Source organism: Ornithodoros turicata, chromosome 2 (assembly GCF_037126465.1).
Source record: "Ornithodoros turicata isolate Travis chromosome 2, ASM3712646v1, whole genome shotgun sequence".
NCBI lineage: Eukaryota > Metazoa > Arthropoda > Arachnida > Ixodida > Argasidae > Ornithodoros > Ornithodoros turicata.
In genome coordinates, this window is record NC_088202.1 from 36,296,578 (window position 1) to 36,319,581 (window position 23,004).

At 46.5% G+C, this 23,004-nt stretch overlaps 1 protein-coding gene across 1 annotated transcript in view; it reads left to right on the forward strand.

Annotated features, from left to right (window-relative positions):
* LOC135385292 (uncharacterized) overlaps window positions 1-23,004 on the forward strand; it is a 91,408-nt gene that overhangs the window by 45,917 nt on the left and 22,487 nt on the right. The window contains exon 7 of the mRNA XM_064614516.1: window positions 22,086-22,296. Coding sequence (XP_064470586.1) covers window positions 22,086-22,296 — 211 coding nt within the window. The remainder of the gene's footprint in view (window positions 1-22,085; window positions 22,297-23,004) is intronic.

Below are 23,004 nucleotides of genomic sequence, written 5' to 3' on the forward strand. Positions count from 1 at the left end.
CTGTCCATTCGTGTTGTACGACCCAACAGTCAGCTCCATTACATTTGCAGTTGCCCTGAAACTCACGTGTAGCCGAAGCGGTGGTGTGTGTTTCCAGAATGCCCGTAAAGGCAACTCGTAGAACTCTCGCCATCCCGGCTTTACCCCGTCCAGAAAACATCAAACTGACCTTAGAACCCGTTTCAATAAGCAGCCGTGCCGGATGACCGTTGATCGTATACATTCCATCACTGTGCTGGTTTCACTTCAAACAGGAACAACACAGACATCAACATACCCCTCCTCACGGTCGCTGGCGGGGGTGCATTTAGTTTCACTGGTTCGTGGGATGTGCGCCGCGAAAAGTTCCTTGCTCTACCCCAGGCTCCGCGTTAAAGGGGCGCCCCTAGACCTATTGGCGGCACGCGATCGTCATGACCTTGCAATATAGCCCGGTCTTCCACAGCTAGAGCAAATGGGCGGCCTAGTGTCATGTCTAGAAGAGCGCTCATTGACCAATTCTTCGTTGATGGTTGACGTCCTTGCTAGCAACGTTCCTATAAACGCTCCAGCCTGGAGAACACGTCGCATTTCTCGTCCCGTTCGACGCCAACTTAGGGTACTGCCTGTCTTTCCTCGACTAACCGTTCGTTCCTTTCTTCCCTAACGGCTACACCCATGGCGCCATCAAAAGTTTTGAGATCTTGGGACAGCGCGGCCGCACGGGGTCACGAAGCCCCTTCAGGAATTGCGTTCGGAGTTGCTGTTCCATGACCTCATTTGCTATCGTCCTTTTTTCCTCTGGGCGTTCTCCTTCGAGTGTAGCAAACGTATCATTCCCTCACCAACGAATCCGCGTTGCGCGAACATCCTCATTGATTGCTTGCCGAGCTTTGTAGAATGTGTCGAGCTTTACGTCGTCCGGCTATACGCGACTCCTACCATCTTGCATCGCGCTATGCCGATTAGCTGCTCATCCTTCCACGCACTCATTTTGCGAACCTGTGCCAAAACGCTGAAGAAGTCCTTAATACTGGCTCTGTTGCTATCGCGCATGAATGAAGGGATAATTCTCCCAATGCTAGCACGCCCGGGCCTCCTGTGTTTGCCATTGCGCTGGCCTCGACCAGCGTCGACTCTTCTTCGTTTGATGGTTAAATGGATCGCGAACGGTTACCTCTGCGGACTCACACCGGAGCGATTCCACTGCTGCCACCAATTGTGATGCGCTCTTCTGTTTAGAGAAGGACGGGTCGCAAGAAGTTCGGGAAGTAACATGTGGGTGCCCGCAGAGACCGAGGAAGTCGAAGCGAACAGACCACCAAATATTTAATGCAATTGTTATTGAAGAATGAGTACAATAAAGAGCGAGGTATAACAATGCGATCACGACACTACCATGGTCAGAACCGAAAGGATGATATCCCTACCCTAACGTGGATTCTTTGTGCAATGATGAGACCAACGTTGTCACCGAGTGTGTGGCTTCTGCATGCGATTCTGCCTTCCTGGTTAAAGGAGGTAAGAACTCCTATCTGCAGGTATTTAGTTACAGGTGTAATAGGAATAATATTGTTATTCTACGCTTCGTAATTCTATTTACAATTTATTGTTCAATACTTCTTCTTCATAACGTGTGCAGCGTTAATAGAAAAACGCACTTTTGTTTCGGATACGGCCGAGTAGACGTACCGCCATCCAGATACTTCCATCCATTGTTACGTCATTTGAAGAATTGTACCACCCAATCGGACGCCAAACCGGAGGTACATATAACGTTCTGCTCTAGACTCTTAAAAATGAGGGGGGGGGGGGGGGTGTCGAGGTAGCTTGCCGTTGTTGGCCGCAAGTGGGCATCGTCACGACTATAGCCAAAAAAAAGGAAAAGAAGGTGGGAGAAAGGGGAGTTGAGGACTTCAAAGTGATGTAGAAGCAGGATGACCGGTACTGATGGGACGGAAGCACACTGTAGGTGAGGGGTGCACTAGAGTGGTCTCTCCGCTACGCCCGTTGCTTGGAGAAAGCGCACGAGGCCGCGAGTTTGTGAAAGTCGTTCCGCACAAGAACCTTCGGGGAAGAGGACGTCCGTCAGTATACCAGGCCTGGCGTGGGGAAGATGGGTTTCCCGCATGGCATGGTATGCACGGCATTCTGTCAGGATATGCGCAATTGTCTCCGGATGATGACAGTGTCCGCAACTGGAGTCCTCCCTGGAGCCGATCTTGCACAGTTGCGAGTTCGTGAACGCAGATCCTGTGCGTAATCGATGGAGCATTGTCTGCATACCACGGGGAAGATCTTTCGTGGGAAGAGAGGGTCGGTGATTCTGCATGATGTCCTGTATGCCAGGGTGACGCACCTCAACTAGCTGTTTGACGACCATGAGCCTGTCAGTGTCGGCCGGGACTGCTAAGGATGGGCTGCAGCTGTTGTGTGCTGAGGAAGCTAGCTGGTCCGCTCGTTCGTTGCCTCTGATGCCGACATGAGATGGGATCCATTGGAGCGTAAGCTCACCTCCGGTTAGCCTATGCTGGGCACACGATCTCCTTATACATCGGGCCAGAATGCTACCACACATGGGGTTTATCACGTTGTTGAGGGCACTTCTGGAGTCCGTAAGCAAGACGGCCTTAGGTATTCCGGTGACTTGAACCGCAGCAGCTGCGTGTAGCAAGGCCAGGAGTTCGGCCGTCGTAGATGAGATTGGGTAGCGAACTGATTTCCCTTGCCAGGCCTTGTTTATTGACGGGATGTAGTACGCACTGGTAGCACTTTGGGAACGGTGGTCAATGGAGCCATCCGTGAATACCAGAGTATGTGTGTGATAAACGTCGCTGATCAGGTTCTCAGCCGCCATCCTGGCCACTAGGGGGCTGGACTCGCTCTTCTTCCGTAGACCCGGGATGTGAAGCGTTGTTGCGGGCACGAACTCCCGCCACGGCGGCGTAGGTGGACTAGCTGGGAGCCGAGGAAGAGCGCCCCTGTTGGCTAGAGAGCTGGTGGCACTAGCCAGGCGTCCCAGGGATGTGTGTGTCCTCTGTTCGAGGTCGGTGAAGAGGGAATGCTTGCTGATGGATGTTGATGCATCATCCAGAAACAGGAGTCCTTTGAGCTCAGAGCTTAAAAATGAACTTTACCACATAGCACGCTCCCAGCCAACCATCATCCCGAATGACAACGTTCTCGTCCCTGATTTGTTGAAAACGGGTGGGGAGCCTATTTTGTAGCCATAATGCCATACAAAATGGGTGCATAACAGACTCCGCCTCCCATTATCAACAAATCAGGAGCGAGAACGTTCTCATTGGGGATGATGGTTGGCCAGCAGCGTGCTATATGTGGTGAATATAAAGACTTCACTCAAATTCATCTATACAAAAGGTGTCACAGCCAACAAGTTAAAATCGCCGTTTGGGCGACACAGTCGGCGGGCTAGCTTTGTAGAGTTCTAGCCCCTTTAAGACTGGGGTGCTGATCACGTAGAGATACCGGGGTAGGTAACGGCTTGGATCCTTCAGCTCGGACAAAGATTGGCGCCTTGAGATGGTACCCAAGTTTGGTGCTCAGGCCCCGCAGAGTCCGGAACTGGGCGATGACGTTGGACCACAGTTGATGGCAGAAACCCGAGCTAGACGGCTGGAACCCGGAAGGAAGTACGGCAACCTACTGGCCGCTAGGCGTGAGCTACAGCGATCGGTTGCAGAACCGAATCTTCCCCGGAGTCCGCTCGACTGCCCTTGCATAATCTCTGCCAGCTTATATAGCACATAACGAAGGTGAAAATCGGGGTTCCAAGTGTCGGCCAGAGTTAATCACCCCGCCGCACTATAACCACGACAACGCAAACAACCTCATGCAACCCATTGTACAACGTCAAGCTCTTCCGTGCAATCCCAGAACAAAGCCACCTCTGAACCCTCTATAAATGTAGTTCGAGTCGCTTGATATTCTATAGCGTAACGATAATATCCGAGCACAAAGCTATGCCTTCGAACTATCTCTAAAAGCAGTTCCAACCGCCGTAAGCACTCCATAGCATAACATTAGTAGTAATCATTCACCCAAGTTTTACACAGAAAATCCACGGCAAGTATTGCACTTTTTACTTTAAATTATTTTAAAGTTACTTTTAATTTTTTTAATATGTTTAAATTTTTAAAATTTTTAAATTGGGCAAAATCTAACTCAGTGCAATACTTGTCCTGGATTTTCTATGTAAAACTCGGGTTGTAGAAAAAAACACTAGATAGAAAGGAAGCAGAGAGTGGGAAACAATTTATTTGAAAATCAACGACGCCATCTTGAAGAAATCACGCCGGTGCAGGCGGCTGGGGGCACGACGGTTGCAGAGGCAGGTGGCCACCTAGTTCCAAGGCATCACAGCAGATGGTGCCAGCATTGTAGCCCTATGCGAGAAAGACAGAGAACAAAGTACTAGCGGCACGTAAAAATGGCAGCACTGCTCAACCAGTCTAGGCATGCAAGAGAAAAGGCCTAACCACAGCGTCACAACACTACGCGGCTAACACAAGGCGGGAACCACTAACCACACGGCGGTAAACGTGCGTCAACAGGTTTGGTACGGGACACCGCTAAACAAGTCTAAACATGCGTGTATAGCGAGAAAAGTCTTACCACGAGCACGATAAAACAACATGCAAACATCGGTAAATCACTCACTTGTTTCCCCTGCGACTGCTCCATCCGAGAGCCAGACAGAAACTGAACGGGCGCTGGGACTGCGGAGCAACCGAGCGCACGTCTGCTCTCCACGACAGCCAGCGAGCAACTGACTGGGACGCTGCGCTTCGGCAGCTACGTATACGCGCGCGCGCGTTCCTAGCGCCCTCTGCGCCGCCCGTCCGACCGCGGGTGGGTGATGTCATCATGACACGTCTGGGCAGGTTAGGACAGCTCTGGACGTGCGAGGAGAAAAACACTCGTAATACAGAGGCTGGGAAAGCAAGAGTAAATATGCTAACCATCAATAGCTAACAACAAAAAGAATTAGTTACACAACAAATAAGCCCACCACGACAGGAGCGCAGCACGATGCAACTGCTCCATCCGACAGCCAGGCAGAGAACTGACTCGTAATGGTTTTTTCTCCTGTATAAAGTCCCGCAACTGCACGCCCTAGCGGTTACTTTCTCAACTAATCTCACGACAAAATTATTAAGAATCACGCCTGCGCTACTGTCATTCCCAAGGCAGAAGAACATAGAAAATGGCGGAGATGCCCGGACAACAGCAATCAGCGCCCGACGCGCACGGGCATGAAAATCGCAAACAAAGCGGGAACAAAGTTGGCGAAAGCATTAGTTACACAATAAATCAGCTCACCGCAACAGGAGCGCAGACGGATGCGACTGCTCCATCCGACAGCCAGCCAGAAACTGAGCGAGCGCGGGGACTGCGGAGCAACCGAGCGCACGTCTGCTCACCGCGACAGCCAGCGAGCAACTGACTGGGGCGCCGCTCCGCGACTGCTACGCATACGCGCGCGCTCTTAGCGCCCTCTGCGGCCACCTGCGAGAAGCTAAGAGAGCAGAGCATTCCTTCGCCCCCTGCAGGCCGTTCTCATTGGTCGTGACGTCATCCTATTGTCTCAGGGCTATACTGTTTTTTTCCACTAGTGCTCCTTTGGACAAGGTCCACCTGAAATAATAGTGTTGCTGTATGACGTCATCGTGCACCTGCGTGTGTCATACTGGTTATTTTGCACATTATTCTGTCGTGGGTATTTATGATGAAAGATGGAAGTCACTGAAAAGTCACTGTGTTCCAGCCTCAGAACATCAATTGTCTCATGTGGGTATTTATACTGTTTACAACTTCATGGCGAATTTACCTGTGATAAAAGAAAGCACACCCCCATCTGGTCTCCTGTGTCCTTTGTTGCACGCATGTCGCTAGTGTTGATTATTCTCTGTTTACAAATTGTTTGAGTTTTTGCTCTTGGATTTGCTTTCAACAGCGGTTCTGACATTCCGCGGCTCCACAACGCGATGGAACGCACGCGCAGCGTGAGCGCCCGCCCCGCGCTATACGTAATAGTGACGTACCAGGTGACATCATTATGACGGAATTTGTAGTTTGCCCCACAACGGATGGATGGCGCTGACGGTCTTTATCATGGCCGCCCTTGAAGACGTGGTGGCCAATGCCAGCTTCGCTACCATCTACACTTACGTTGCTTTGTTCCTCCTGAATAAAGTCACACACCTGTCCCCCTTGCGGTTACTCTCTGAACTAAATGAATCGCAAAACTATTAAGAATAGCACTACTCCCATTCAAGCAGCACTATCGACATCGTCAAGAATGTTCCTTGTCAAAAAGAAAAAAACTACATGTAGAAGGAAAGCATGACAGAACAGGGGGGAGGGGGGTCAGGGCATGTCAGCGCATGTTTGTCAGACAACAAGGGGGAAAAAGCAAAGAGAAACACTTGAACAAAGCAGAAAACCAACATCAAACTATTTCTAAGCACACACACTTCTCTTATTCAAAAACAGTGGTCATCATAAATCCGTCCAGGACAATACACACCATTTTTCTATTGCTACACTTTTTTCCAGTAACGGTCAATGCATTGCTACAGACTGCGTGACGTCATCACATCCTGCATGAAGAAGACAGCGGCAAAGACAAAGACTCCTATTATTTATCGAATCGCAAGATTATTTCCTTTGTCCGATTCTTAATGACGTTCACTTTTACAATAAAATTCAACAAAAAAAGCACCGTGCATATTAGCGATTTTCACCCCAAAGGCTCATCATGGTCATTAGAATCACAATACCAGTAAACTACCACTACTCCTTTAAAATAATAAGTGAGACAACCCAACATCATCACCAGGCTTATGTAATACATGACCCTTTCTATGCTCGTATACTCACTGCCTGAGGCTACACCTGCGAGCAAAAAGGCGTGAAAGCCGGGGGTAAAGTTCCATTCGCGCATGACAAAGCACAAGACAGAACGCCTTTACGGGAACATGATGGCATTCCCACCATATTAATGATTTTCTATCTTGCATTGCAGTTTAGAAAAACTACTACTACAAAACTATAATTTTAGGAGCCTATTAAAATTCTACTTTCTATGGAAACTATAATTGCCCTATTACTTGGATCGCTATTAATGAAGCGCTCCAATTTTTCTCACTCTACCCATTTCAGCCTTGTCATGTAGTGAAGCAGACTCAAATCCAATTGCCTCGTGGACCTGGTGAAGTCTTTGTTTTGGGCAGGCTATTTTATGAGTGCCAGACGCCGGTCCTGCTGTTGTTTGTTTGTTAGTATGTATCTGTCACGTTTGTAGCGCTGTTCAAGCTTTGTTTTCTTTACAAAAATTCAGACTTTATGGTATTAAGCTGTCCGAGTAGAATTGACTTCTCCTGGTCGCTTAAGATAAATTGAACGTCCTTTTTCTGTGCTTTCTTCACGCAGGGACAATGCAATTGGGTATTTAGCATTATGCAATAATTATCTGATAGCAGAAATGGGAGATTTGTCACAGTTTATTAGCGTGTGCCTCGTTATTTTATTTTTATTTTTTGTCTCTTAACGCTATGCGAGCAAAAGTGCGTGTAATTTTTCGCTGCTCTTTTTATTTTCTCTACTTTTACCCAGAAAAAAGCCTCCTGGTAAAAGCTGAAGAGTGTTCTATCAGTGGAAGCGGTGTTGTCTGTTTGTTTGATTGATTTTGTTAGGTGTTCGACATGTTGACGAAGTAAGCAGTGCTTAATCTCGCAGGTTTTTGAGCAGAAATGCTGGCATCTGAGCACGGAGTAGAAATTCCTATATTTTTCTGCTCCCTAAGAAAATTTGTGCGTCGTTTTCCAAGCAGACCGCGTTTAGTTTACGCGAAATAGAAAAATGAACTTGTATATGCTCTATGATGATCCGCCGCAGGCTTAGCCCTTTTCCCCGATCACCGGTGTTTTCGCATTCGATGTCGCTTGTCTAGACTTGTTCAGTAGTGTCTTTCTTGCTGCAATTTTTACCCTTCGCTAATATCTTGTTGCTGTCATGTTGTGCTAGCCGCGTAGCGATAAGCGGTGATTCTCCGATTATTCCTGAGCAGTACGACTTAAGCCTTTTCCCTGCTCACTTAAGGAAATTTGTGTACCCCTGTCCTGTGACACAAATGCGTGTAATTTTTCGCGGTTCTTTTCTTCTTTCACTGCTTTTACTCAGAATGTAGGTGAGGGGAAAAAGTCAGCATCCAGGTAGAGCAGGAGAAAGCCGCTCGGCAGAGGAGAGTTCATGAGAATGGAATTTGTTTGTTTTTTGTTATATGTTGTTGAGTGTCAGTATTCACTTTGCTCGATATGTTGATGGAGTAAGCTGTATGCAGTTATGAGTATTTGTGCAGAAATGTTGGTATGTGAGCGTGGAGGAGAAATTCCAATAAAGCACCTCTCCTTGTGCATTCCTGAGCTGCTGTGTGTGCGCGCGTGCTTTTTTTCCTGGTTTGCGACGTCATCATGGCATGTTGGGGGTTGTTTAGCAGTGTTGCAATTTTACCCGCCGCTAATATCTTGTTGTTGTGATCTTGTGTTAGCCCCGTAGCGATGTCCGGTGACTCTGCTATTATTCCTGAGCGCTCCGTCTTAAGCCTTTTCCCTTCTCGCTTAAAGGAATTTGTGTGCCCTTGTCCTGTGCTTTATTTACGCAGGGACAATGCGGCTGTGTATGTAGCATTATCTGATACCAGACATGAGTGTCTTTTTCTTAGTTTATCAGCATATGCTTCAGTTTTTGAAGTCAAGCACAAGTGCGCACAATTTTGCTGCTCTTTCCTCAAATCACTGCTTTTGCGCAGAAGAAAGTCGCATGGTACAGTTGAGAAGTGGGTTTCTCTGCTTGTTTGTTAGATGTTGTTAGGAGCTCGGTATGTTGAAGTAAGCTGTTATAGGTATCCGTGCAGAAATGCTGGTATGTGAGCGCAGGATAGGAATTCCTGAAGCACGGCACCCTCAGTGTAAATTAATTATTTTGGATGTGAGTCTGCTTCACTGCATGACAAGGCTGAAATGGGTAGAGAGAAAAAAATTGGAGCGCTTCATTAATAGTGATCCAAGTAATAGGGCAATTATAGTTTCCATAGAAAGTAGAATTTTAATAGGCTCCTAAAATTATAGTTTTGTAGTAGTAGTTTTTCTAAACTGCAATGCAAGATAGAAAATCATTAATATGGTGGGAATGCCATCATGTTCCCGTAAAGGCGTTCTGTCTTGTGCTTTGTCATGCGCGAATGGAACTTTACCCCCCGGCTTTTGCACCTATTTGCTGGCAGGTGTAGCCTGAGACAATGAGTATACGAGCATTGAAAGGGTCATGTATTACATAAGCCTGGTGATGATGTTGGGTGGTCTCACTTATTATTTTAAAAGGGCAGTGGTAGTTTACTGGGGTTATGATTCTAATGACCATGATGAGACTTTGGGGTGAAAATCGCTAATATGCACGGTGCTTTTTTTGTTGAATTTTATTGTAAAAGTGAACGTCATTAAGAATCGGACAAAGGAAATAATCTTGCGATTCAATAAATAATAGGAGTCTTTGTCTTTGCCGCTGTCTTCTCGAGGCAGAATGTGATGACGTCACGGAGTCTGTAGCAATGCATTGACTGTTACTGGAAAAAGTGTAGCAATAGAAAAATGGTGTGTATTGTCACGGACGGATTTATGATGAGCACTGTTTTTGAGTAAGAGAAGTGCGTGTGCTTAGAAATAGTTTAGTGTTGGTTTTCTGCTTTGTTCAAGTGTTTCTCTTTGCTTTTTTCCCCCTTGTTGTCTGACAAACATGTGATGACATGCCCTAACCTGTTCTGTCATGTTTTCCTTCTACATGTAGTTTTTTTCTTTTTGACAAGGAACATTCTTGACGATGTCGATAGTGCTGCCTTGAATGGGAGTAGTGCTATTCTTAATAGTTTTGCGATTCAAGAGTAACCGCAAGGGGGACAGGTGTGCGACTTTATTCAGGAGGAACAAAGCGTCATTATTCAGTTATCTGCCTGGCTCTCGGATGGGATGGACATGTCTTCTGAACCTTTTTTTTTCCCCTGTACAGTAAGGCTTTGGGAATTAAATGCTTAATTCCTACAATCTCCTCTCATGTGTGGTGCTCTTCTGCAATAGTTCCCTATGCAATCATTATAGTAGAATAAAGGAAATAATCTTGGGATAGTGATTCAATAAATAACAGGTCCCCTGTCTAGAGCGTACGCGTCCTTGAGCCACGCACCTGCATGATGACGTCATCCCGCGACGCTATTGTTTCAGGTTGACCTTGTCTAGAGGAGCATTAGTGAAAAAAAAACAGTGTAGCCCTGAGTCAATAGGATGACGTCACGACCAATGAGAGCGGCCTGCAGGGGGTGCAAGGATTTACTTCTCCCTTGGACACTGGCGGGCACGTTAATTCTGCTCCTAGCAATTGCATTGGTCGTCAGTGGAAGAGCGTAGCTTAGGTGGGGTTCTGTCTGCCTCTGATGGGGTGCGGATGTGCGGTTCGTCACTGGTGAATGGTGTTCGACGATGCAGGTGGATTTTGTGATGAGTGGATTTACAATGAGGGAATGTAGTGTACGTGTCCGATGATAGTGAGTGTCTTTTCACTCTGTTCAAGTGTTTGTTTTCCTCTGTTGCCCAGCAGTCGTGCGATTTGTCCTGACGTGTCCTGACATGCCCCGACATGCATGCTTTCCTTTGTTGACGCTTTGTATTTTTTTCTTTTTTGACAAGGAACATACTTTTCTTGACAATGTCGATAGTGCTGCCCTGAATGGGAATAGTGCTATTCTTAATAATTTTCCGATTAAATTAGTTCAGAAATCAACCGCAAGAGGGACAGATGCATGACTTTATAGAGGAGAAAAAGCATTACGATTCACTCCGTGCCTGGCTGTCGGATGGAGTAGACGCATCGTTCTGCGCTCCTTGTTACTCGTACTCGGCCTTGATTTGTTGAGTGCCTAGTCCTCTTATTAGCCATTGATGGAGTTACGTGTTAGGATATTTTGTTCTTTTGCAAGTCTCCTTTAGTAAGACTTTGGAATTCCTACGATCAGCTTTCATACATGGTGCTTTTCTGCAATAGTTTCCTATGCAATCGTTATAAAAGAATAAAGGAAATTATCTTGGGATAGTGATTCAATAAATAATAGGTCCCCTGTCTAGAGCATACACGTCCTTGAGCCACGCAAGTGCGTGATGACGTCATACCGCGAGACTATTGTTTCAGGTGGACCTTGTCCAAAGGAGCATTAGTGGAAAAAAACAGTGTAGCACTGAGACAATACGATGACGTTACGACCAATGAGAACGGCCTGCAGGGGGCGAAGGAATGCTCTTCTCTCTTAGTCTCTCGCAGGTGGCCGCAGAGGGCGCGCGCATGCGTAGCAGCCGCGGAGCGGCGCCCCAGCCAGTTGCTCGCTGGCTGTCGCGGAGAGCAGACATGCGCTCAGTTGCTCCGCAGTTCCCGCGCTCGCTCAGTTTCTGGCTGGCTGTCGGATGGAGCAGTCGCATCGGTCTGTGCTCCCGTTGTGGTGAGCTCATTTGTTGTGTAACTAATTCTTTTTGTTGTTAGCTATTGATGGTTAGCATATTTACTCTTACTTTCCCAGCCTCTGTATTACGAGTGTTTCTCTCCTGGGATGTCCAGAGCTGTCCTAACCTGCCCAGACATGTCATGCTGACGTCACCCACCCGCGGTCGGACGGGCGGCACAGAGGGCGCTAGGAGCGCGCGCGCGCGTATGCGTAGCTGCCGCGGCGAGGCATCCCAGTCAGTTGCTCGCTGGCTGTCGCGGAGAGCAGATGTGCGCTCGGTTGCTCCGCGGTCCCCGCGCCGACTCAGTTTCTGCCTGGCTCTCGGATGGAGCAGTCGCAGGGGAAAAAGGTAAGCCTTTTCTCGCCGTACGCGCATGTTTAGACTTGTTTAGCTGTGTCCTGTTCCGAGCCTGTTGACGCACGTTTACCGTCGTGTGGTTAGTGGTTCCCGCATTGTGTTAGCCGCGTAGTGTTCTGACGCTGTGGTTAGGCCTTTTCTCTCGCATGCCTAGACTTGTTGAGCAGTGCTGCCATTTTTACGTGCCGCTAGTACTTTGTTCTCTGTCTTTCTCGCATAGAGCTACGATGCTGGCGCCATCTGGTGTGATGCCTTCGAACTAGGTTGCCACCTACCTCTGCAACCGTCGTGCCCCCAGCCGCCTGCACCGGCGTGATTTCTTCAAGATGGCGTCGTTCATTTTCATATAAATCGTTTCCCACTCTCTGCTTCCTCTCTATCTAGTTTTTTTTTCTACAACCCGAGTTTTACATAGAAAATCCAGGACAAGTATTGCACTGAGTTAGATTTTGCCCAATTTAAAAATTTTAAGAATTTAAAAATATTTAAAAGTAATTTTAAAATATTTAAAAGTAATTTTAAAATAATTTAAAGTCAAAAGTGCAATACTTGCCGTGGATTTTCTGTGTAAAACTTGGGTTGAATGATTACTACTAACATTAATACGGAACGCAAGGCCGAACGCGAACAAACAAGGCCAGCACAGAAGATTATCAAAGAGTGCCTCGTTGTCTAAGCAAAAGGATAGAGATGCGGAAATGGAGCGCGTGCCGCCGGGAAAAGTTATGTGACAGTTTGGTTTTGATGATGCCAATCAATGGACCGTCACAATGCTGCCGACTTAGCTACTGTGGTCGGCTTGATACACAACAAGTCGACGCGAACCAAAAAGATGTTCCCGAAGGGACATTACTGTCGGGAAAATGTTTTTTCGGGTGTACTTCTTCCGGGGACATTTGATCCGAGAACATTTTTTGTCGGTTTCCCCTCCTGCCTACTTATAGCCGTCTGTCCCGGTTCGCTGGCAGCTGCAACTGCAAAATAGGAATAACTTTGGAAACACGGCAAGCGAATTTTTCTCGCGAAAGATGCCAAGCGAAGCTCGCGAAGTGAACAATTTCAAGCGAAAGGGCTCGCAAAAGCGTTGTTTGGAGTCAAGTAACTCAGCCAGACGTACTTGTTTTACTTACGGTAGGGAGCCAAATTTCCTTTTTGGAGGTGCGCACAATTACACCACCAACCGACAACGGCGGTGTCCCTCATGAACATATTAGTTCCGCGAGGTGAAGCCGCAAATTGTAATTCCGTTACTGACTGACTGAGCCAATGATGGAAGTGTCATGCCTACTCGAACAGATTGGGCGCATTAAGTAGCGACTCCGGAGCACATGGAGCGCGCTTCTTTTTACTAACGAAGGGAGTTGCCTCAGAACGAGAGCCGCCGATATTTCGAACAGAGACTGTTCTTATTCTGGGCCCAGAAGAAGAACAGTCTCTGTTCGAAATACCGGCGGCTCTCGCCCTGAGGCAACTCCCTTCGTACTTCAGCGCGGCATCTCTTTTTGCCGGCCGCCGGAAGCTCCCATTTCCGCAATGGTCCAGGGAAGAAAGCGGGTTCCCAAAGCATGTGATATCCAGGAGTCACTCAGAGCACTTCCCATTACAAAAGGCAACAAAAAGCATGGATGGAGTGCACATGCACAGAGAAACATCCTTTCCTAACCTTCGCCCCTGCTCTTCTCGGGTTTGTCGTCTGCTCTCCGTCCGCCAGCTTCGCCTGTTTTCTTTCAACGATTGCTATGGTAACGTCAGTAATGCGTTGCCCAAAAGCAGAGGAACGAAAAGCGATGGCAGTTTACACAGAAAATGTGTTGTCTTCATGAATTGTTTAGAAAAAGCCACAGTATACATGTATACACATCCTACCTACCATAACCAGTCCAACGCTGCAGCGCATGCAACGTGTCGCCATACTATAGGCAGACAAACACTACGTGTAACATCACGGCACCATTATTTTATTGTTGTTCACTGGAGCTTTAAGTGTGCAAACTATCCCAGTTCGCACATCAAATATGTACAGGGGAAGTTTTGCAAAGCAGCTGATCCAGGTGTGTCGTTGTGGCCGACGGCTGCAGGAGCACTAAAAAGTAAAACTAAATAGGTTATTGATCATGCTTAACTGGATGAAAATTAGTGTACTGTGTATGTATAGGTAATCCGAGCTGATTTCTTAATTGCATACTAAAGCACACGTGTCACAACCGTTCGTAAAACACAGTGAATGAACAGCTGGAAAGTGAGGGACATGTATAGTACAATCAGCACATATAATTTGATTAGCGGCATACCCGAAACGTGCAAGTTACGGCAGTATGCCCCACTATGAAACGCGTCTAACATTAGAAAGTGACTTATAATACACTTCATACGATAAACCTGCATTACTTCTTGACTTTTCCCATCGTTTTTTTTCTTTTTCTATCAAATCACATAACATCACTTCGTTTATGGTACCTAAAATATGTGTAAATAAGCCATTTCCACCGATTGATCGACGACAGCAGTTTGGTCTGCGTCTGGCTTTGTTGTCCCCGAACACAACAGAGAAGGAATGACACGGCTATCCCACAGAGCATCCTGAACAACGGCAGAACTAGTCGCCATACTACTCGCTCCATCAATATATAGTTGCATAACCGTCTGCAACGCAAGGGGTCATATACTGTACAGTGATTCAAAGGCTAGACTACAAGCCATAATGTAATGTAATAAGCCATAACGGTCCTCGTGATGCCATATCATATGCATTCCCTCTCTCGTCCGTACACAGCGTCTACGACCTTTTGAAGTATAAAGTTGCTCTTGTTATGCATTCCTTCTATTACACACCATCCACTAGACTTGACCTCTCGTTGCAAAATGTTGTCACTCATTACTATCTCAGGTACGACCCGTACACATTTTATTATTCCACTGCACGTACGAACTGGTATGGAATGGACTACCATTCGAGCTATAGCTCGAATGTTAAAATGTATTTTTGTACGTCATACTAGTGTCCTGCTGAGATGTTTTGACTGCATTTGCTTCTTTCACCTTAATGCCAACGTCGTTGTTACCTTTCTTTTCTTTTTTTTAGGGGGGGGGTTTCAGTGTTCTGGTTCCACTCTATTTACTGCTATTGCAACTGCTCTACTTAACTGATTGTTCGTTTTGGACTGTACCACAGGGCTTTGCCCTCACAGTCCTGTTCGTAGATCTGTGTCCCTTCTGTAAATGTGCTTTCTGAAATAAGTAAATAAATAAATAAAGAAAAACTTCCTACGTAATGCGTGTATGGTACCTGCAGTCCACGACATTCTGACTATGTATATGCAGTTCAGGGATGGTGGCCATGACATCATACTTCAGTTGATTCAGACACGCAGGCATATTCGCAGGCAGATTCACGCAGGCATACAGGGAAAGCGGCATGTAGCGGCTGATAAAGTAGCGGACCTTTCACATGTGTCCTCATCAACACATCTAGTGCCGTACGCCAAAGCAGATGTGCAAGACATATTGAGGATTATTCGCATAGTATGACTCGACACCAATGGCTATAAGGCGGCAGGAGTAGACCCAGACCCAGAGTAGAGTAGACCATCTAGTAGACCCAGAACCGAAATTTAGAGTTCGGTCCACGTTACCTCCGTCTATCCAGATGCTCTCGCACAGGTTTCGTCTGAATGTCCCGCACGGGCACCAATTTCTCCATAAAATTGGGAAGGTAGATTCAGCGAACTGTACACTTTGTGCAACCGTGGAGGACACTGAGCACGTTCTGGTGCACTGTTCTAGATACACACCTCAGAGGGCTACAATGAAATCAGCTCGCGACCGACTGGACAACCGCTACTTTGATCTCGTAAAAGTGTTGGGCGCTTGGCCACCTGACAAGAGGGATGCTGCCTTGTCAGCGCTTGTGACATTCATTCTGTGTAGTGCGTTGGAGTCAGTCTATTAGGACCGTGTATGGTACGTTAACCGTTACCGTACGTACGATTATTGGACGTTTGGTCACTATTTATAGCGAAAGCGGCGAGTTTGTACTTTTCTTTTTTTCCTTTGGGAGGGGGTGGGGGTCTTTCTTTTTACCGTTCACCTGCGGGGTACTGGAAGAAGGAATGCCGAACTTTTTAAATCTAAGAGCTAATTATTTCTGTAAACTAATCCATTAAACTACTAACTGTTTTACTTCCCTTCATGTAACTTCCGTCTCCGGCTCACTTATTCATTATTATATATATATTCAATAAGGATCAGAAGTGGAGACAGCACACGTGCTTTGTCAAACAAAGGTAAAAGGGTAGAAAGAATCACAGGCAGTCATGTTCTTGGCCGGAGGGCAATGATTTCCTGGGGATACGATGATAGGGAAAGCCTTTCACATGTGTCCATCTTTTCACCTTTCCACGTACGTATCCGGCAAATCTATCTCTATAGACTGCCCTTAAATAACCTTTGCCAGCTTATATAGCACTTAACGAAGGTGAAAATCGGGGTTCCAAGTGTCGGCCAGAGCTAATCACACCGCCGCACCACAACCACGACAACGCAAACGACCTCATGCAACCTATTGTACAACGTCAAGCTCTTCCGTGTAGTCCCAGAACAAAGCCACCTCTGAACACTCTGTAAATGCAGTTCGAGTCGCTCGATATTCTATGGCGTAACGATAATATCCGAATGGGATATTATGGTGACGCAAGACAATTCCACAGAATCAGAGGGGAATATGTCGACAGACACATGTCGACAGCTTTGGACAGACACGTAACCCTGTAGGCAGATTCGCAGGCATACCTTGTTGTTGTTCAATTTCATCTTTTGGTAGCAAGGTATGGAATGGAATAGCAAATGTATTTTTGTACATCATACTAGTGTCTTGTTGCGTTGTTTTGACTGCATTTGCTTCTTTCACCTTAATCCCAACGTCGGCTGCTCCGGCACAGGTAGCCGACGGTACACTGAGCGACCTCGTGATGCCATATGCCATGATGCCATGGCATCATTTCCGAAAGCTGGGAATGAAGCTGCAGGAGCAGGTTTGATATATATATATATATATATCTTGAAAGTTGGAGTTGGATCGAACGGCTACGTAATTATAGTTGAAATAAATGGGAGACAGAAGACGAAAGTAGGGGAAGTAACAAAAAAAGGGGTTTATTAAAACTTAAAAATCATAAAAGTTAGGGAGAATGTCTACGTTACGGCGGAAGCTCCGCCTTCTTCGGGACAAAAGAGCTAAATGTGGCCACGAGGCTGATAAGGGGCTTGAGAATGACGTGGTCGCTTGGGGGAAATTCCCGCCACCTGGCGATTGTCAATTGGGGAAATTCCAGAGCGTTTTTGTGTCAGGTCCAGGAGTGGGGTCATCGTCCTTGTGGGTCAGTGGGGATTTTGATCTGGCTGAAACAAGAAAAGGCAACAGGGTCTTATCTAGGTTGTTAAACTTCTTATTGTTGACAGCATGCCAGGGTCCTCGTTAATGGCCGATCGGAATTTGTAAATTAGGTAAGATTCCCGTTGTTCCCAGGAGCGGTCGGAGGTAAAGTTCGACTGGAGAATAAAAACTGAGGCTTCGTTGGTTGAATGTTCTGGTTGTTTGAAATGGCGTGAGACTGGAAGATTAGGTTTCTTGGTAACATCCGATCGGTGATTGTTGAATCTAATTCGGAAAGAAGTTTTTGTCTGACCCACGTATTGGGCCCGGCATGTGTTGCATTGGATTACATAGATAACGTTGCATGAGTTACAGTCTACGTCTGCGTTGATCTTGACGGTAAAGTTGGAATTCGTACTTCTGACCGTTTGTGCGGTCTGCATTAACTTGCAAATCTTCATTCCATAGCTGTCATCCTCGCCACACGAAACTGGCCATTCCCTATAGTCAAGCCCTTAGGTATAGGAGAATCTGCTCGAATGACGACGATCTGGACAGAAATTTAGAACAGCTGCAACAAACCTTTGTCGGTCGTCAGTATCCACCCGATCTAGTTCAAGATGCTCTCAACAGAGCTCGCAAGGCAAACCGTCTAAGCTTACTGGTGAAAAGACAAAACAAATCAGAAAGTAATGCTGTGAACTTAACTGTAACATTCGCCGGGAATATCCCAAACATTAACAACATACTTAGCCGCCACCACAGTATCCTTCTCCAGTCAGAACGCACGAAAAACATATTTCCTAATCCACCACGTGTCGCTTACAGACGTACACGTAACTTACAAGATAGCTTGGTCCGCTCTAAAGTAGGCGAACCCACTAGCCCTCCGGCGGGCTGTCATCCATGTAATGGCAGGAGATGCCAGATTTGCAAGTTAATGCAGACCGCACAAACGGTCAGAAGTACGAATTCCAACTTTACCGTCAAGATCAACGCAGACGTAGACTGTAACTCATGCAACGTTATCTATGTAATCCAATGCAACACATGTCGGGCCCAATACGTGGGTCAGACAAAAACTACTTTCCGAATTAGATTCAACAATCACCGATCGGATGTTACCAAGAAACCTAATCTTCCAGTCTCACGCCATTTCAAACAACCAGAACATTCAATCAATGAAGCCTCAGTTTTTATTCTCCAGTCGAACTTTACCTCCGACCGCTCCCGGGAACAACGGGAATCTTACCTAATTTACAAATTCCGATCGGCAATTAACGAGGACCCTGGCATGCTGTCAACAATAAGAAGAAGAATTAACAACCTAGATAAGACCCTGTTGCCTTTTCTCGTTTCAGCCAGATCAAAATCCCCACTGACCCACAAGGACGATGACCCCACTCCTGGACCTGACACAAAAACGCTCTGGAATTTCCCCAATTGACAATCGCCAGGTGGCGGTAATTTCCCCCAACCGACCACGTCATTCTCAAGCCCCTTATCAGCCTCGTGACCACATTTATCTCTTTTGTCCCGAAGAAGGCGGAGCTTCCGCCGTAACGTAAGTTTTAATAAACCCCTTTTTTTGTTACTTCCCCTACTTTCGTCTTCTGTCTCCCATTTATTTCAACTATATATATATATATATATATATATATAATGCAGGAAAAAAAGCCATTAAAGAAACAAATAAATGATACTAGACGTGTTTGAAATTCAAACTTACAGATTAATATGGCTTCTATGGCTGCACGCAGAGAAACAGATACTAATGGAACGATGCGGCAGCACCAGAGGACACGTGTTTCGCCGTGTTTGCGGCTCGTCGGCCCTGGGTAGCTGCGCATCGTTCCGAATTGGCAAACCAGGGGTCACTCAGCGAGCGATATACACCTGGGAGGGTGACTGAGCACTCCTCAATGCCACAGTGCAAGCCAGTGAAATATAAAGAGGGGGAAAAGCCATTAAAAGGAATAAGTAAATGATGCTAGACGTGTTTGAAACTCAAACTTACAGATTAAAATGGCTTCTATGGCTGCACGTAGAGAAACAGATACTCATTGAACGATGCGACAGCACCAGAGGACACGTGTTTCGCCGTGTTTGCGGCTCATCGGCCCTGGGTAGCTGCGCATCGTTCGGGATTGGCAAACCAGGGGTCACTCAGCGAGCGATATACACCTGGGAGGGTGATTGAGCACTCCTCAATGCCACAGTGCAAGCCAGTGAAATATAAAGAGGGGGAAAAGCCATTAAAAAGAATAAGTAAATGATGCTAGACGTGTTTGAAACTCAAACTTACGGATTAAAATGGCTTCTATGGCTGCACGTAGAGAAACAGATACTCATTGAACGATGCGACAGCACCAGAGGACACGTGTTTCGCCGTGTTTGCGGCTCATCGGCCCTGGGTATCTGCGCATCGTTTGGGATTGGCAAACCAAGGGTCACTCAGCGAGCGATATACACCTGGGAGGGTGACTGAGCACTCCTCAATGCCACAGTGCAAGCCAGTGAAATATAAAGAGGGGGGAAAAGCCATTAAAAAGAATAAGTAAATGATGCTAGACGTGTTTGAAACTCAAACTTACAGATTAAAATGGCTTCTATGGCTGCACGTAGAGAAACAGATACTCATTGAACGATGCGACAGCACCAGAGGACACGTGTTTCGCCGTGTTTGCGGCTCATCGGCCCTGGGTATCTGCGCATCGTTCGGGATTGGCAAACCAGGGGTCACTCAGCGAGCGATATACACCTGGGAGGGTGACTGAGCACTCCTCAATGCCACAGTGCAAGCCAGTGAAATATAATGAGTATCTGTTTCTTTACGTGCAGCCATAGAAGCCATTTTAATCGTAAGTTTGAGTTTCAAACACGTCTAGCATCATTTACTTATTCTTTTTAATGGCTTTTCCCCCTCTTTATATTTGACTGGCTTGCACTGTGGCATTGAGGAGTGCTCGGTCACCCTCCCAGGTGTATATCGCTCGCTGAGTGACCCCTGGTTTACCAATCCCGAACGATGCGCAGCTACCCAGGGCCGATGAGCCGCAAACACGGCGAAACACGTGTCCTCTGGTGCTGTCGCATCGTTCAATGAGTATCTGTTTCTCTACGTGCAGCCATAGAAGCCATTTTAATCTGTAAGTTTGAGTTTCAAACACGTCTAGCGTCATTTACTTATTTCTTTAATGGCTTTTTCCCCCTCTTTATAATTCACTGGCTTGCACTGTGGCATTGAGGAGTGCTCAGTCACCCTCCCAGGTGTATATCGCTCGCTTAGTGACCCCTGGTTTGGCAATCCCGAACGATGCGCACTACCCATTGCTGACGAGCCGCAAACACGGCGAAACACGTGTCCTCTGGTGCTGTCCCATAGTTCCATGAGTATATATTATATATATATAGATACTCATGGAACGATGCGACAGCACCAGAGGACACGTGTTTCGCCGTGTTTGCGGCTCGTCAGCTCTGAGTAGCTGCGCATCGTTCGGAATTGGCAAACTAGGAGCCGCTCAGCGAGTGCGACCCCTGATTTGCCAATTCCGAACGATGCGCAGCTACCCAGAGCTGACGAGCCGCAAACAGGGCGAAACACGTGTCCTCTGGTGCTGTCGTATCGTTCCATGAGTGTCTGTTTCTCTGCGTGCAGCCATAGAAGCCATCTTAATCTGTAATTTTGAATTTCAAACACGTCTAGTACCATTTACTTGTTTCTTTAATGGCTTTTTTCCCTCATTACATTGTATATATATATATATATATATATATATCAAAACAAACAAACGAACAAACTGCAACCAAGAAGCATACGTCGATTGAGCAGATGCTCCCTCCATAGCTCTCATCCCGTCTTCGCCAGTCCACAGCCCCGTATGCTGCGTAGAGAGGGTCTTGAAAGAACACTGATATCACTTACGTCAGCGGATAGACCGCCTGAACCACTGCAGTCACAAAAATCGCGGCCCTCATGTCTGTTTCAGGTTAATTTACGATTATTTAAAAATACCGGGCCGTTTTCTGGAAATGAAGGGTGGTTTCAGACAGAGTTCGATATGGCCTCCCAGAATATCGTTACAGTTTCGAAAAGTGAAGGTATCCCGGGGTTGACCTTCAGCAACCCGTTAAGCAGAGGCTCCGGAGCAAGATGGACAGAGTGGACGGAGCGGCGCTCTGTGGAGCCGTTACGTAATGCGCCCATTGAGACCGGGCGAGCAAATAAAGCTAGGCCAGCGACGATAGCTGACTGTCAAGTTACCTGAGAGAATGCCTTTTGCTTGGCAGAAGCAAATTGTTGGAAGTGAAAGGGGACGTGGTCACCACGCGGCCTGTGAGAATGTTGGGGTACGGAGCTAGTAGCGTAACGGGTGGACGGGATACTATCGATGAAATCGCCTTCAGCAAAGAAAAGCGTTTCATATTAAGAGGGTGTCCTGGCATACGGTGAGGTGAGTGCCTCCTCACACACACACACAAAAAAAAACGCATGCAATGGAATGAGAGGTACAAAACGGATAAGAATGACATACAGTAATTTTGCGAGGTGGGCGCCCTCACACACACACGCAAAGAAAAATACCGCATGCAATGGAATGAGAGGCACTAAACGGATAAGAATGACATGCAGTAATTTAGAGTGTGTTGCTTAGCTTTTAACCGGAAGTCTGTTGGTAGCGCACTCAAGTAACACGAACATTATTATGTGTCTAACACCATTTCCGATAAAGATAAATCTGTCTGCGAAGATACTGTCAATCTGTTTCATCGTACTTGGTTTTCTCTTAACCAAACTTTTTCTGTAGGTTAACTTCGAGGACCGGCACGACCACCCGCGCGAACTCAACATGAGGACTATACGAAGTTTCCCAAACTCTACAGCTGTTGGCACGAGAAGCAAATTGTTCAGCATGCTTCTGCCACCAGGCATTCAATGGTCATACTTCACTGGCGCCGCCTGTGGTGTGCATAGGTGTAGCAATAAGACTTGGATGAAGATTCAGCATCATAAAAAAGGTGAAGGTGAAGCACGCGTGGTTTCTAATACAGGAATTATTCGAAGAGAAAGACAAAAAGAAAAGAAAAATGTTTATCACCGGGCCAATCCCGGCCAACGACGGTAGCAATATTGTGGAAGTAAACCTTGCTTTGATCACTGTGTGTCGTAGACTTCTGGCGCACGTTGAAGAACCCCAGGTGGTCGAAATTATCCGCAGTCCTACACCGTTGAACGTGAAGCATGTCTCTGTACAAATATAGGCTGATTCACCTTGCATGTAAATCTACTCTGAATTTTTCTTTATTTTAGATTTATATGTTTGACAGTTGCATTACCCATAGCCACTTGAAACTTCAATCTCTCCACCGACAGAAATTATTGATTTTTTTAAGAGTTATTCAATTTTGATTACGCGAGACAAAAACGTTGCGTAGCTGATTTCAATAGCCGAGCTTATTCCATTACCCTGTGGTCCCTAATACGCATTTCTTATATTTTATTACATGTTGGTAATGTTTTAATGTAATCCTGATTCATTGTTTGTGTCTGTCTCCCTTTTTAATCTGTTCAATGCAAGTAAAATCGCATGCATTGAATTTCAACGCTAAATAAGAAAGGTTTCTTCGAGATGACGTTGCTGTCAAACTTAACTAGCAACTCCAGACACCAGGTGGACGGTTTTCAATGTCCTGTTCAGGCATATAGTGCGTAAGGCCTAAATACAA